This window comes from Lotus japonicus, chromosome 6 (genome assembly GCF_012489685.1).
Source record: "Lotus japonicus ecotype B-129 chromosome 6, LjGifu_v1.2".
Classification (NCBI taxonomy): Eukaryota; Viridiplantae; Streptophyta; class Magnoliopsida; order Fabales; family Fabaceae; genus Lotus; species Lotus japonicus.
Genome location: NC_080046.1, coordinates 42,180,942 through 42,194,774, shown reverse-complemented (window position 1 = coordinate 42,194,774; position 13,833 = coordinate 42,180,942). Strand labels below are relative to the sequence as shown.

At 36.7% G+C, this 13,833-nt stretch overlaps 2 protein-coding genes across 2 annotated transcripts; both read right to left on the bottom strand.

The window, feature by feature from the left end:
- Positions 1-1,809: 1,809 nt before the first annotated feature.
- Positions 1,810-5,567, bottom strand: LOC130725334 (uncharacterized). The gene is made up of 5 exons (XM_057576574.1): positions 5,271-5,567; positions 5,046-5,205; positions 2,561-2,805; positions 2,378-2,488; positions 1,810-2,178 (listed from the first exon to the last, which is right to left on the bottom strand). Exons 1-5 carry the CDS (start codon positions 5,565-5,567, stop codon positions 1,810-1,812), a joined length of 1,182 nt encoding a protein of 393 aa, XP_057432557.1.
- A 791-nt stretch (positions 5,568-6,358) lies between these two features.
- On the bottom strand, positions 6,359-7,039 carry LOC130725333 (uncharacterized mitochondrial protein AtMg00810-like). The gene is made up of 2 exons (XM_057576573.1): positions 6,741-7,039; positions 6,359-6,659 (listed from the first exon to the last, which is right to left on the bottom strand). Exons 1-2 carry the CDS (start codon positions 7,037-7,039, stop codon positions 6,359-6,361), a joined length of 600 nt encoding a protein of 199 aa, XP_057432556.1.
- Between the last annotated feature and the right edge of the window lie 6,794 nt (positions 7,040-13,833).

The window sequence follows — 13,833 nt, the reverse complement described above, 5'->3', positions numbered from 1 at the left end:
ATTTATGATTGATGTTTAATATTCTAACTATTTTTAAAAACTACTTAATAAATTATTCTTTTGTATAAGAAACTGAAAAATTGACCATTAATAGTTAAAAGGGTTAAAATCTATAATCGTCTCTGTACTTTGAGCGAGTTTTGAAAACCGTCCCTCGCCGGAAAATTATCTGAAAACCATCCTCAGACTATTGAAAATAATTTCAACCCATCTCTCTGGCCGCCTCAGGTCCGACTAGCTCCTTACGTGGCTGTCCACGTCAATTGGGTTAAAACATATAATCGTCCCTGCACTTTGAGCGAGATTTGAAAACCGTCCCTCGCCGAAAAACTATCTGAAAACCATCTCAGACTATTGAAAATAATTTCAACTCATCCTACAAAATGCATAACAACACACGTCATGAACAAGCAACACATGGTGATGAACAAGCATGCATAATTTCAAGCAAATTTCAAGTTTCAAGCATCACTAAACCCAAATCGCACACTGTCACCTTGTATAACAATATGAACAACTCAGCAAATAATGCAACAAGATAACAACTGAACAACAATAAAAGACACAGGAAATTGTTAACCCAGTTCGATGCAATATCACCTACGTCTGGAGGGTTTTCACCCAAGAGAGATAATCCTCTATTATAGAGAAATTGTACATAAAAGGTCTCACAAGAACTGCCTCAGTTCAACTACCTTTTCTACCTATCTCTACCCGTGGAATATTACTTAGGTCTCCCCCTAAGTATGAGAACATCCTCTCACTCTCTCTTACAATCACTGCCACAGTGATTGAACTCAAGTATGAGCTACAAAGACAGATCTCAAGATCACACAGAAAGACATTCACCCTTAGCTCACAACTATTACATAAAGCTGTTAAGAGTACAAACAGTATAAACTCGATGAAAACCCTAATATAATGATATGTTCTCTACAACGAGACTAGGTCTTGAGTCTTCATATATAGTCTTCCAGGCCTTGTCTTCATTGAGCTTGAAAGAGCACACGGTCCATACACAAATCAGGAAGTTGTTAATTGAAAACAACCGAGTAACAAATCTACTTCAGATCCTCGTAAATAAGCAGATCCAACTTCCATAAATGGCTCCAAATCAAACCCCATTGAACCGGGTTTGATTACACAAGGAATATCCCTTGACGGCGCACAGAAGCTTCCAACAAAACCTAACTTGAAAAACAAAGCTTCACAGATAACCTAATAACCAACTAACAGCAGATACTGAGGGACAGATGTCATAGGCAAGTTATTACAACATCGGGTCCGACAAGTTGGCACACACATACTTAGCTAAAATGCAGACAACCAAACAAAGGAACAACAAACTCCCCCTTTGTCAAATTTTAGCTAATATACTACACTACCATAAAGACTCTTTAGAAACACTTGTAGCTTGAAATACCAGAGAAGAGTAGTTCAAACCATACCAGGGTAGCTTAAAACATTCTTCAACAACAAAGTTATTATCAGCAGCTATGAATACCCAGATGCAGTACCAAAGACTAGAAACAAACAGAGTACAACACACAGCAGAAGATCACATCACATCAGCATCATCAAGAACTACTGCTACTGCTACAATTACTGCATACAGCCATAACTCCCCCTTATTAGCACAATTTGGCAAAGGCTCAAAGAAGAAAAGTCATGCTATTATAGAACAGTCATTCTAGTGTTGAGAGAATCCAAGAGCAGTACTCAGAAGCTTATTACAGACCAGGAGCAAATGTAGTAGGTATAGAACCACACAAGGCTGTAGCAAATACATCCAAAAGGAAAAAAAATTAACTAAAGAAAGGTGCTACAAGGGCTAGAACTGGTGGATCCAGTTACATCCTCCTTCTCTTCTACAGTAGACTCCTCAATTTCCCTGTTAGACTCATCATCATCCTCTCCAGCATTTTCATACTGAGCCTCTTCTTCCTCAACACCAGCATTGTCATCCTCAACATTCTCAGTAGATTCTTCAATATTACCTTCCTCAGCACCAGCAGCAGGAACCTGTGTCATGGCTTTGATGAGCTTGTCCACATTCCGCTTCGTAATCTTGCAAGCCTGAATAGTGGCATCTAAGGATTTGGAGACAGCCCTCAATTCAGCCAAAATATCATCTTTGCTTGCACCACCTGCCTGAGTAGCACTGGTACTGGCAGAACCCTTTACTGGAGATAGCACAATGTGTCCCAGCAAACAAGCGATAATCAAACATGAGAGGCATAGGTCTCTTACCTTGTGATTCATCAACCCTCACAACATGAGGATGTTGTTTGACAATTAGTTCAGACAATAGTCAAGGAAATAGAATTGACAGTCTCACAGCATAAGAGCCTGCATGCTTCAGAGTCTGATAAAAAACCAGTTTGCCAAAATCAAACTGACCACCAGTGCCAATTAGATAGAGCATTCTTGCAAGGGGAGGAGTTACACCAGATAGGTGATTGGTGGCCATCCAATTTGCACACCCAATCTTGAAAAGAACAGCATACTTGGTAGTTAACTTCCTAGAGGGAAGAAATCCTTTCTTTGGCCACTTCTAGACCATCTTGCCAGTAAGGGTCTTAGCAACCCTATTTAAATCAGGTTCTTCATTAGTTCCAGCAACCAGACTTCTTCCCAAAAACTCATTAACAACTTCAGAAGAGAAATTAACACACTTTCCTCTGACATAGACCTTCCTGAACTCGGGACTACTCTCATCATCACAGTCAGTAGAGATATTCACAATGAATTTCCTAACCAATTGAGAGAAACATCTGCCAATGTCCTTTACAGTCTTCATCAAACCTGCATTAACCAACAGTTCCATGATCTCTTTGAGTTCCAAGGCTTGGATCCGACGACACTTCTCGTTTTCCAAAACTAAGATTTGCATCCTAAGCTTCCTTTCGAGTTTATTATCCTTATTTGAAGATTTAGAGGTTGTTTAATGTCTTATGAGTTTTCTTTACAAAATAATATCCTTTTAGTCTTATCGCAAAAACTTATAAGTTCTCGGGATCTCCAAATCCCAAATGACTCCAGAGAATGTCTCGATCCATGAAAACCATAACAAGGCCCGAATCTCATTCGTCCTATCAAACTTTCTCAAAACTCTCAAAATAAAATCGGCATGACCTGCCCGCTATTCTCACTACTCAGAATCACAAATATCAGCGAAAAACATAATTAAATCATCACAGTCAACAAACATGTCATATGTCAATACATCTCAGAATAAACACGTAGCACTTAGCATATAAAGCATGCACCACACATCCTAGATTACCCACATAGCACATAGCATGTAAGTCAATCTCCAAAAACAGTCAGTAGATGAATCATCTACATTGTCAGCCGAAGCCTCAGAAAACATTTTTCCAATCAACCACAAACAAGTGCATAAACAGTAAATCAATGTCGAAAGCATCGACCCTAAGCATTAACTAAAGATTCAGTGAGTAGCCCTCACCTGCAGATTCTCCAGGATGGTCCTCTAACTCTTCTTCACAAGCAAAGCCTTGCTCCTCAGGAAATTCCTCAAATGAACCTTTAAAGTAAAACCACAGAATTCTATCAAAATCTATCGGAAACTAAGCTATCAATGCTCACTAAGGTTACCCGAAGTAATACATACTCCGAGGTACGATAATCTAGCGCGAAAGGACAAGTTTTCGAAAAAGGAATTTTCCTCCTCCCCCCCTTAGAGTGCTCGGCCACTATTGGTAATTGTGGGGTTCGATTTTTCTTCGATCAAACTTGGTTCCTAGGTTATTATTAGTCGTAACTAAGGGTATTCTAAACTCGGAAAAATTATCGGATAAAAAACTGTCGCAGGGGTATTTTGGTCAATATTTTTAGCTCAGAAATTCAAAACTGAAATTTCGAAAAGCAAATTGGATGGGGACGTCACCAACGACGTTTATGACAACTAATCCTACTAGCACTAAGCTAAGGCGATAGTTTTCAGCCCAAAGGACGAAGCTTTGCCCCAAAATGGGTATTTTCACCAGAATTGAAACTCGACGGTAGTTTTTCGAGAATCGGCGAAGTATTATTAGCTAAACATACTCAGGAGAACGTAGGGAAGATGTTTAGAATCAAAAATGAAGTATTCAGGATAGTTTTGCAAAAACCTCAAAACTATGAGCAGAAAGACATAGAGAAAAGCTATGGAAAAGACGATCAGAGGTAAGGATTAGCGACTATACCTCGAAACCTTGAAGTAGCAACTGTTGGATCAACGATCAAGCAAGAAATGAACAAAAACTCTTATTCCTCTTCCTCTTGGTGAGCTCGCAGGTTTTGGAGAGAAAATGGTGGAGATTTGTGATATTTTCTCATTTCTTGGCTATATATAGAGGTTGGCAAAACGCGGGAAAATGAAAGTTTCGCGAATCTGATTTTTCCGGCTTCATTCTCCGTGAATTCTAAGATAGGTTTTGGCGACATAAATCCAAAACTCAAAAGAGGTTCCCTAGTATTTTAAGTGACTAATGCAAAATCGGTGTAGAACTATTTTACCCGATAAGTTGCTTTTTGCATCGAATGTCGGAATAGAAAACTTCCTTCTGAAGAAAGATTGAAATCATCAAGAGAAATGGGTGTACGCGTGTAGAATCTTCATTTGAAGCTCTGAATAGAAAAAGTCTTCATTGTCGGTTGATTCAAGGGTTTTTGAACTATCAGGGTTTTAGTTTCGGCAAACTTCCGATGATTGGAATCGGACGTTCGTAGATCCTAGAGTTTCGCCTTGAAACGATTGTCGTATATGGAATAAGAGAAGTTCTAACATTTCTCTGAAGATTTTTGGAATTAATTTCCATCGTGACTTTAAGTGAAAACTAGCTATTTACTAGGGTTTCTGCCCTAGGTTTAAGCGTATAACGATCGTGTTATACCTTTTATCGATTTTGATACAATCCTTAGACTTTTCCTGAACTTTCTCCTTCATAAATTTATTTCATTTAGTAAACTCTTGTTCAGGTTTCCTTTCACGATACATCAACCCTAATCGTGAATGAGAAGTTTATTCACTTAGCATAAACTGAAAAACTTGGGTCTTACAGTAGTGGTGATGTCAGGAACATCTGGCTCGACATCTGGCTCAGAGTCAGTTTCAGCAACATATTTCCTCTTCTTTCCAGTGGATGCAGCAATCTTCTCATATTTCTTGTCCTTCTTTGTCTTCTTCTCAGGAACTGAGACCTGAGATGCTTTTGGAGTCTTGGGAGTCTGAGGACCAGGAACCTTTTTCTTCTTTTCTTTCAAACCACATTCTTGCTTGTAGAAACTGTGGCCTTCTTACTAGCAGAGGCAATGACTTTCTTGTGCACTTCTTGATCATCAGAGTCTTCTTCTTCAGAGGCAACATACACTTGTTTCTTACCCTTCTTGGACAAGGGTTCAGGGGTTTTCTCATGGGGAATTTCAACAGAGGGAGTCTTCTCACTTGAAGATTCCTGACTAGCAACCTCAGTATCATCTTCCTTCTCAGTATCAGGTTCACTAGGGTTTGCCTCAGAGTTCGGTTCAGAATCACGATCATCCTGTGATTCAACATTTGGCATGACATCCTGTGCAGTGGCAACATCTGCAAGAGTCTCTAAGGCATCGCTTTCTTAATTATCATCAACAAGTGGATCAGGAATGGAATCTTCTGAGATGTCCTGAACACTTGAAGTTTTCCCTGTGCCTCGCTTGACAACATGCTTGATCCTCATACTCCTTGTCTTCTTGGCTGGTCCAGACGATTTTGGAGAGACAACTTTTGCAGAAGAACGAGTAACCCTAGAGGGAGTAGAAGATGCAGTCTTCAAACCAAGAAATTTGACTCCATGTGATTTCTTCATAGGTTTGGGACCGGCAACGATCTTCTTTCCTGAATCTTGAGTCATGATTGAGAGCAACTTGACACACTTACAAAAATAACCGTTAGAGTGCAAAAAACACAAAGAGAGAGAATAAATCAAGTTTGTGGAACCAAGACAAATCAGTTATGTGTCTTCCTCAACTACAGCAAGGGCGGTTAAATAGAGGAAATTATAACTGTTGCCCTTGACATGTGTCAATAACTGCTATAAGTCAGTTATTACACAAATCCCCAATTTTCCTCTTAACTCCTCAAACGTAGACGCATCCAGTGCTTTTGTGAAAATATCCGCTAACTGCCTATTTGTTTCCACATGCTCAAGAGTGATAATCTTTTCTTCCACCAAATCTCTAATAAAGTGATGACGAATGTCAATATACTTAGTCCTGCTATGTTGAATTGGATTTTTTGAAATGTTGATGGCACTCAGGTTGTCACAGTATAATGTCATGACATCTTGCTCGACATTGTATTCCTTTAGGATCTGCTTCATCCATAATAGTTGAGTACATCCACACTAGCAGCTATATACTCAGCCTCAACAGTAGATAAAGAGACACAATTCTGCTTTTTGCTGAACCAAGATATGAGATTATTTCCAAGAAAGAAGTATCCTCCTGAAGTACTTTTTTTGTCATCTGCATTTCCTGCCCAATCTGCATCACAGTAGCCTATCGAATTGGAATTAGAGTTGTGACCATAAAAGATTTTGTAATCAGTAGTTCCATTAATGTACTTTATAATCCTTTTGACTTGAATCAGATGACTCTCTTTAGGTGCAGCTTGATATCTGGCACACACTCCAACGGAGAAAGCAATATATGGTCTGCTAGCAGTGAGATAAAGAAGACTTCCAATCATACTTCTGTACAAGCTTTGATCAACATCAGTTCCACTTTCATCTTTAGTTAGCTTGATATGGGTTGCTGTAGGAGTTCTCTTATGAGTTGAACCTTCAAGTCCAAATTTCTTAACTAGTTCTTTAGCATACTTGCTCTGTGAGATGAACATGGAGTCTTCCATCTGTTTTACTTGCAACCCCAGGAAGTAATTTAATTCACCAACCAGACTCATTTCAAACTCAGATTTCATGTGGTGAACAAAATGTTCTACCATGTGGTCTGACATGCCTCCAAAGACAATATCATCTACATATATCTGAGCTATCATGACTTTTCCACCATCCCTTTTCACAAATAAAGTCTTGTCTATTCCTCCCTTGCTGTATCCCTTGCTTATCAGGAACTCAGTCAACCTTTCATACCAAGCCCTTGGCGCTTGCTTTACCATACAAAGCCTTTCTTAATTTGTAAACATGTTCTTGAAAGGTTGGATCTACAAAGCCCTTTGGTTGTTCTGCATAGACCTCCTCATTCAGGTATCCATTCAAGAAGACACTCTTTACATCCATCTGGAACAGCTTGAATTTTAGAATGCATGCTAGTTCTAACAGCAATCTGATTGATTCCAATCGAGCAACAAGAGCAAAGGTCTCATCAAAATCAATTCCTTCCATCTGAGTATACCCTTGAGTAACTAGTCTGACCTTGTTTCTTGTCACATTACCATTTTCATCTGACTTATTTCTGAAAATCCACTTGGTACCAATCAAATTCACGCCTTCTGGTCTGGGAACAAGATTCCATACTTCATTACTCTTAAATTGACTCAATTCTTCCTGCATGGCATTGATCCAGTACTCATCAGTTTGGGCCTCCTTGATGTTCTTTGGTTCAATCTTAGAGATGAAGCATGCATTTGCAATGATGTCTCTAGACCTAGTAATAACTCCTTCATTTAGATTCCCAATTATGTTTTCTTTGGGATGTATCTTCTGAATTCTGATTGAGGGAACAACCTCCTTAGATGACTCTTGTTCTTTTTCCTCTTTAGGTTCTGTGTCAGACCGGATGTCACAGTTATTTGGTCTCTCATCAACTATCTGAGGCGCATTATCATCTCCATCTGTGTTGACTTCACTTAGACTGCTTACCCTGTCATCCACAACCACATTTATGGATTCCATCATAGTTTTTGTGCGAGAATTGAACACCCTGTAAGCCTTGCTATTTATTGAGTAACCCAGAAATAACCCTTCATCACTCTTAGGATCAAGCTTCCTCCTCTGTTCTCTATCATTTAAAATACAACACTTACTTCCAAAGACATGAAAGTACTTAACAGTAGGTTTCTTCCCTTTCCACAGCTCATATAGAGTAGAGTCAGTTCCTGAATGTATAGTTACCCTGTTGTGAATATAGCAAGCAGTGTTTATAGCCTCAGCCCATAAGTGATAAGGAACTTTCTTAGCATGAAGCATTACTCTAGCAGATTCTTGCAGTGTTCTGTTCTTTCTTTCAACCACACCATTTTGTTGCAGAGTAATAGGAGCAGAGAACTCATGCTTGATTCCTTCATTTCCACAATATTCTAAAAAAAATCAATTCTCAAATTCCTTTCCATGGTCACTTCTGATTTTTACAATTCCATAGCCATTTTCTCTCTGGAGTTGCTGACTTTGATCTCTGAATACCTCAAAAGTGTCTGGCTTTTCTGCAAGAAAGCTCACCCAAGTGAATCTTGAGAAATCGTCAACAAATACAAGCACATACCTTTTTCCACCAAAGCTTTCTTTTTGCATTGGTCCCATCAAGTCCATGTGTAGCAGTTCTAAGGATCTTGTTGTACCAATCTGAGTCAGTTTCTTGTGAGAAGTTTTAGTCTGCTTTCCAATTTAGCATTCTCCACACACTTTGTCTTCTTCTATCTTCAATCTGGGAATACATCTGATGGCTTCCTTAGATATGACCTTCTTCATGCTTGTGGGATTTAGATGTCCCAAATTTTGATGCCACAGTTTTTCTTCATTTTCCTTTGATACTATGCACACTGAAGACATAGCCTTTCCTGTGGAGACCACATATAGTAGTTGTCTTTGGATCTCACTCCAGTCATGACAACTTCCTCATTCTCATTAGTAACAGTGCAGCCAGCTTTGTTAAAAGAGACATTCAGTTCCAAGTCACATAATTGACTTATGCTAATCAGGTTAGCAGTCAGGTCTTCTACCAGCAAAACATTACTTAGATTCGGAGAGCCACTACTAACAATCTTTCCAAATCCCTTGATTCTTCCTTTAGCACTATCACCAAAGGTGACAAAGCTGGTTGAGTGAGGTTTGATATTATCTAGGTACATCTTCACACCAGTCATGTGTCTGGAACATCCACTATCAAAGTACCAATCCTCCTTAGAAGATGCTCTCAAAGAGGTGTAGCCAACAAGAGCTGTTACAATGTTCTTAGGTTTCCACTCTCTTCTCTTTGGATTAGCAAAGGTGTGCATCTGAGTAGTTCTCCAATGTTGAGGTGTTCCATACAACCTATAACAGTAAGGTCTTATATGTCCATGCTTACCACAGTGATGACATTTCCAGGTTGTGTTCCTCATTATCTGGGTTGGAGGATAAGAATAAGGAATCTACCGGTACCCTTGTTGAGCAACATGTTGGGACATTCGGCTTGACATCTTGAACTCAATCTTCTTCTCTGCAGGAATGAACTTGTTACTGACCTTTTTATTTTCTTCAGTTGCGGGGTCTTCAGTATATCCTAATCCTGTCATATCCTTTACAACCTTTCCTGTTTCTAAAATTAAGTCAAACACATCAGTTCCTTTATTCAACATACGAACAGATTTTACCATACCTTCAATTTTTGACTTCAGCACAGTGACTTCTTCTTGAAGGCTGCCATTCAATATCAGCAAATTCTGCTTCTCAACTTCCAGATTCTTGACAACTCCTTCCAACTTCATTCTTTTTTCACAGGCATCCTTCCAGTTATTGAATAGAAGTTTGTAGGTTTCTGCAAGTTCCTCCTTAGATATTTCACCATCACTTGATTCTGATCCAGAGTTGAACTTCACATAAGACCCATGACCTGAGGTTCTTCTTCTTCTTCTTCTGTATCATCATCAGACCAAGTTGCCACCATTCCTTTACCCAGTTTCTTTAGATAAGTTGCACATTCTGCCTTGATATGCCCATATCCTTTACACTCATGACATTGGACACCTTTGCTTTTGTTGGATTTGTCTTCTTCCTTGTTTCTGCGAGCAAAGCCAGAGTGTTTTCCAATGTCAGACCGCTTGTCTGGCACATTTGGTCTAGGTCTTCTTTCAAACCTCCTCATTACTTTGTTGAATTTTCTCCCAAGCATAGCTATTGCTTCAAACAGATTTTCATCAGAATCTTTATCACTTGCATCATCATCTTTAGTATTTGATACAAAAGCTGTACTTTTGCTCTTCTTGTCTGACCTTTCGTTCACGGACATCTCGAAGGTCTGTAATGAACCAATTAATTCATCTACTTTTATGCTGCCAATATCCTGAGCTTCCTCAATTGCTGTCACCTTCATATCGAATTTCTTGGGTAAAGATCTAAGAATTTTTCTGACAAGCTTTTCCTCAGACATTTGTTCTCCAAGTGTAAATGATGCATTTGCCATGTCGAGCACCCTCATGTGAAATTCTGACACAGTTTCATCGTCCTTCATCTTCAGATTCTCAAATTGAGTGGTGAGAAGTTGAAGTCTTGACACTCTTACTCTTGTGGTACCTTCATGAGCTACTCTGAGGATTTCCCATGCATCCTTAGCCACAGTGCAGGTATTGATTAACTTGAACATGTTCTTGTCCACTCCGTTGAAGATGGCATTCAGTGCTTTTGAGTTTGCTAAGGCTTCATCATCTTCCTCTTTGGTCCATTCTTCTTCAAGCCTCAACTCAGTGGTTGAAGTTCCCTCTTTGTCACTTTTCACATGATGTTTCCACCCTTTGACAATGGATTTCCATGTCTTGCTGTCAATTGATCTAAAAAATGCTACCATACGAGCTTTCCAATAGTCATACTTAGTACCATCCAAGATTGGTGACCTATAAACAAATCCTCCTTCTTTGCTGTTATCCATAGTATCAGAATTATCTCCCTAGATCTCACCCAAAAGTAGAACAGGGGGTGTCTGCTCTGATGCCAATTGAAATTATGGCAAGTATAACTTGGATGTTCTACCAGATGTCTAAGACACCTTGTATAACAATATGAACAACTCAGCAAATAATGCAACAAGATAACAACTGAACAACAATAAAAGACACAGGAAATTGCTAACCCAGTTCGGTGCAATATCACCTACGTCTGGAGGGTTTTCACCCAAGAGAGATAATCCACTATTATAGAGAAATTGTACATAAAAAGTCTCATAAGAACTGCCCCAGTTCAACTACCTTTTCTACCTATCTTTACCCGTGGAATATTTCTTAGGTCTCCCCCTAAGTATGAGAACCTCCTCTCACTCTCTCTTACAATCACTGCCACAGTGATTGAACTCAAGTATGAGTTACAAAGACAGATCTTAAGATCACACAGAAAGACACTCACCCTTAGCTCACAACTATTGCATAATGCTGCTAGAGTACAAACAATATAAACTCGATGAAAACCCTAATATAATGATATGTTCTCTACAACGAGACTAGGTCTTGAGTCTTCATATATAGTCTTCCGGACCTTGTCTTCATTGGGCTTGAAAGAGCACACGGTCCACACACAAATTAGGAAGTTGTTAATTGAAAACAACGGAGTAACAAATCTGCTTCAGATCCTCGTAAATAAGCAGATTCCAACTTCCATAAATGGCTCCAAATCAGTATAGTATGGAAGTTGTTAACACGAAATGAATATTATTAATATGGAAGTTTGAGCCAAAATACTTTAGTATCGTACAAACTGACTAAGAAATAAAAATGAGAACAAAGTGCAAAGCTGAGAAGTGCACTAAACCCACCACCAACCCACAATTCATCAATAATTTATTACTATCATTACTAAGACAAATCACAAGTAAATTTAAAATTAATTTTTAAAATAATACACAACTGCATTACAGTTAATTTAAACAGCATACAAAATCATTTCATATTTTAAAAGTAAATTTCAAAATATATATTCACAAAAAGCATCCAACCATTAACTAATTTCAATATCTAACATGTTTGTTTTATTTAAGAGATATTAGTTTGTGCTATTTTTTTATTTTTATTTTCAACCTTAAGTTGATAATTAATTGAAATAAAAATAAAAATATTAAATTAATTAATCTTGCCAATGATGTCAAACTCGATCAAATATTATATATATATATATATATATAAAACTTATGAACATGATATCTAAATTTAGTTTTTAATTTGTTATTTATACGTAAAACGTAGTAAAAAGTTTTATTGGTTAATTTTTAAAATTCATCAATTTATGAATAATAATTAAAATTAAATTTCTGTCAAAAAAATAAAATTTTAATTTTAATTTTAACATATAAGAATTTGAATTTTTTTACAATTATTTATAAATGTAAAATTTATTTTTACTATATATTTTTAGTAATGTAAAGGTAGTCAATTTAAATTATTATTATTATTATTTAAATTTAATCAATATTAAAAATTATTTTAAAATATGAGAAATTGAAAATTTTGACAATTATTAATTAGTATAATGAATAACAAAGTAGATGTAGTATTTTTTTCATTTTTTATTTAATTATCTAATGTATTTAATATAAAGGTAAACTAATTAATACAAAAGTTCAAGTGTGCTTTACATATATATATATATATATATATATATAAATAGAATTTTTTAGTTTTAAAACTATTTTATCAAAATGATTGGTTAATAAATATTATTTTATTATTGACTTCAATTTTTAATATTTGAGAAATGAAAAAATCAAGTAAATTTTATGTTTATGAATTATAATATTTAATGTAAGTAGTTGAATAGTTTTTGACACTATAATTTATTACATTTTATTGTTTAATTTATTTATTACAAAGATTTTTTTTTCGAAAGTCTATGACAAAGAAAAATTGATGTTTGGTTAATGCATTTAATACAATGCAACACTTGTGTTTTACGTATGTATTTAATGCAAAACTCAAGTGTGCTTTACATATATATACTAGATATAATACCCGTGCGTTGCACATGTTTACTTAAAATATTTTTAACAATAGAAATAACACGTTGTACGAGTTTATTTACAACATTTTTAACATTAATTTTTTTTTGAAAAATGAAAGATGATATATTAATAACGGGCATATAAAATTGATTATAGTTTAAATTAATACATAAATATTAAAATATTTGTATTCTAAAATAAAATATAATAATTGTGTTTAGACATTTCAATAATTTCAAAAAAAAAGACATTTTAGTAAATAGTATTAGAGTTCTCTTTGTATAAATAATTAATACTACTCAAATTTAATAATTAATATTTATTAATTTTAAAAATGAAATGAATTTTTTAATTAATAATATGAAAATTAATTCAGTCAAATAAGTTTTTAATACCATTAAATAACTTGTATTGTTCTATCCAAGAACATAGGAAGAAGTACGGTACCCATAGTGAGAGAATCCTAATGTGAGAATCTAGAGAGAGTTTAGAGCGTAAACGCTTAGAGAGAGGAAGTAACTGAATTTCAAGTTTTTATTTCTCAAATGAGCTAAGAGTCCCTTACAATTGGTAACTGTCCCCTCTTTATAGATTTTGGGGGTTGGGCTTGGCGCTCCTAATTTTTCTTAATGGGCCAGTTGGGCCTCCTGGGAGAAGGCCAAATTTCTTGGCTTGTACGTCGCCCCGGGCTGGCGCGCCTGGGCGAGGGACCCTAGGGTCTCGCCCAGTCCACAAGTCCACAAGACACCGAGCTCGAAGCATGAGAGCTGAGTGTGTCTTTTAAGAAGAAACCTAAGGCGACGATCATGAGTAAACTATCTAACGTCGAAGCCTAATGACTTAAAACAGTTCCTAACATGGCTTGACAACTAGAGCCTAAGACTAATTTTGGTTCTCTTAGCAAGTTTCTTCGGTCTCCCAAGTCCACAAGTGAGC

Excerpts from the sequence above, each read along its gene's own strand:
- LOC130725333 (XM_057576573.1), bottom strand. The coding sequence starts at position 7,039 with ATGATAGCTCAGATATATGTAGATGATATTGTCTTTGGAGGCATGTCA. Across the intron at positions 6,660-6,740 it reads ACTGATGTTGATCAAAGCTT|ATATCAAGCTGCACCTAAAG; the intron begins GTACAGAAGTAT and ends AGTGTGTGCCAG.
- LOC130725334 (XM_057576574.1), bottom strand. The coding sequence starts at position 5,567 with ATGCCAAATGTTGAATCACAGGATGATCGTGATTCTGAACCGAACTCT. Across the intron at positions 5,206-5,270 it reads TTTCTACAAGCAAGAATGTG|GTCTCAGTTCCTGAGAAGAA; the intron begins GTTTGAAAGAAA and ends AAAGCATCTCAG. Across the intron at positions 2,489-2,560 it reads AGACCCTTACTGGCAAGATG|ATTGGGTGTGCAAATTGGAT; the intron begins GTCTAGAAGTGG and ends GTTCTTTTCAAG.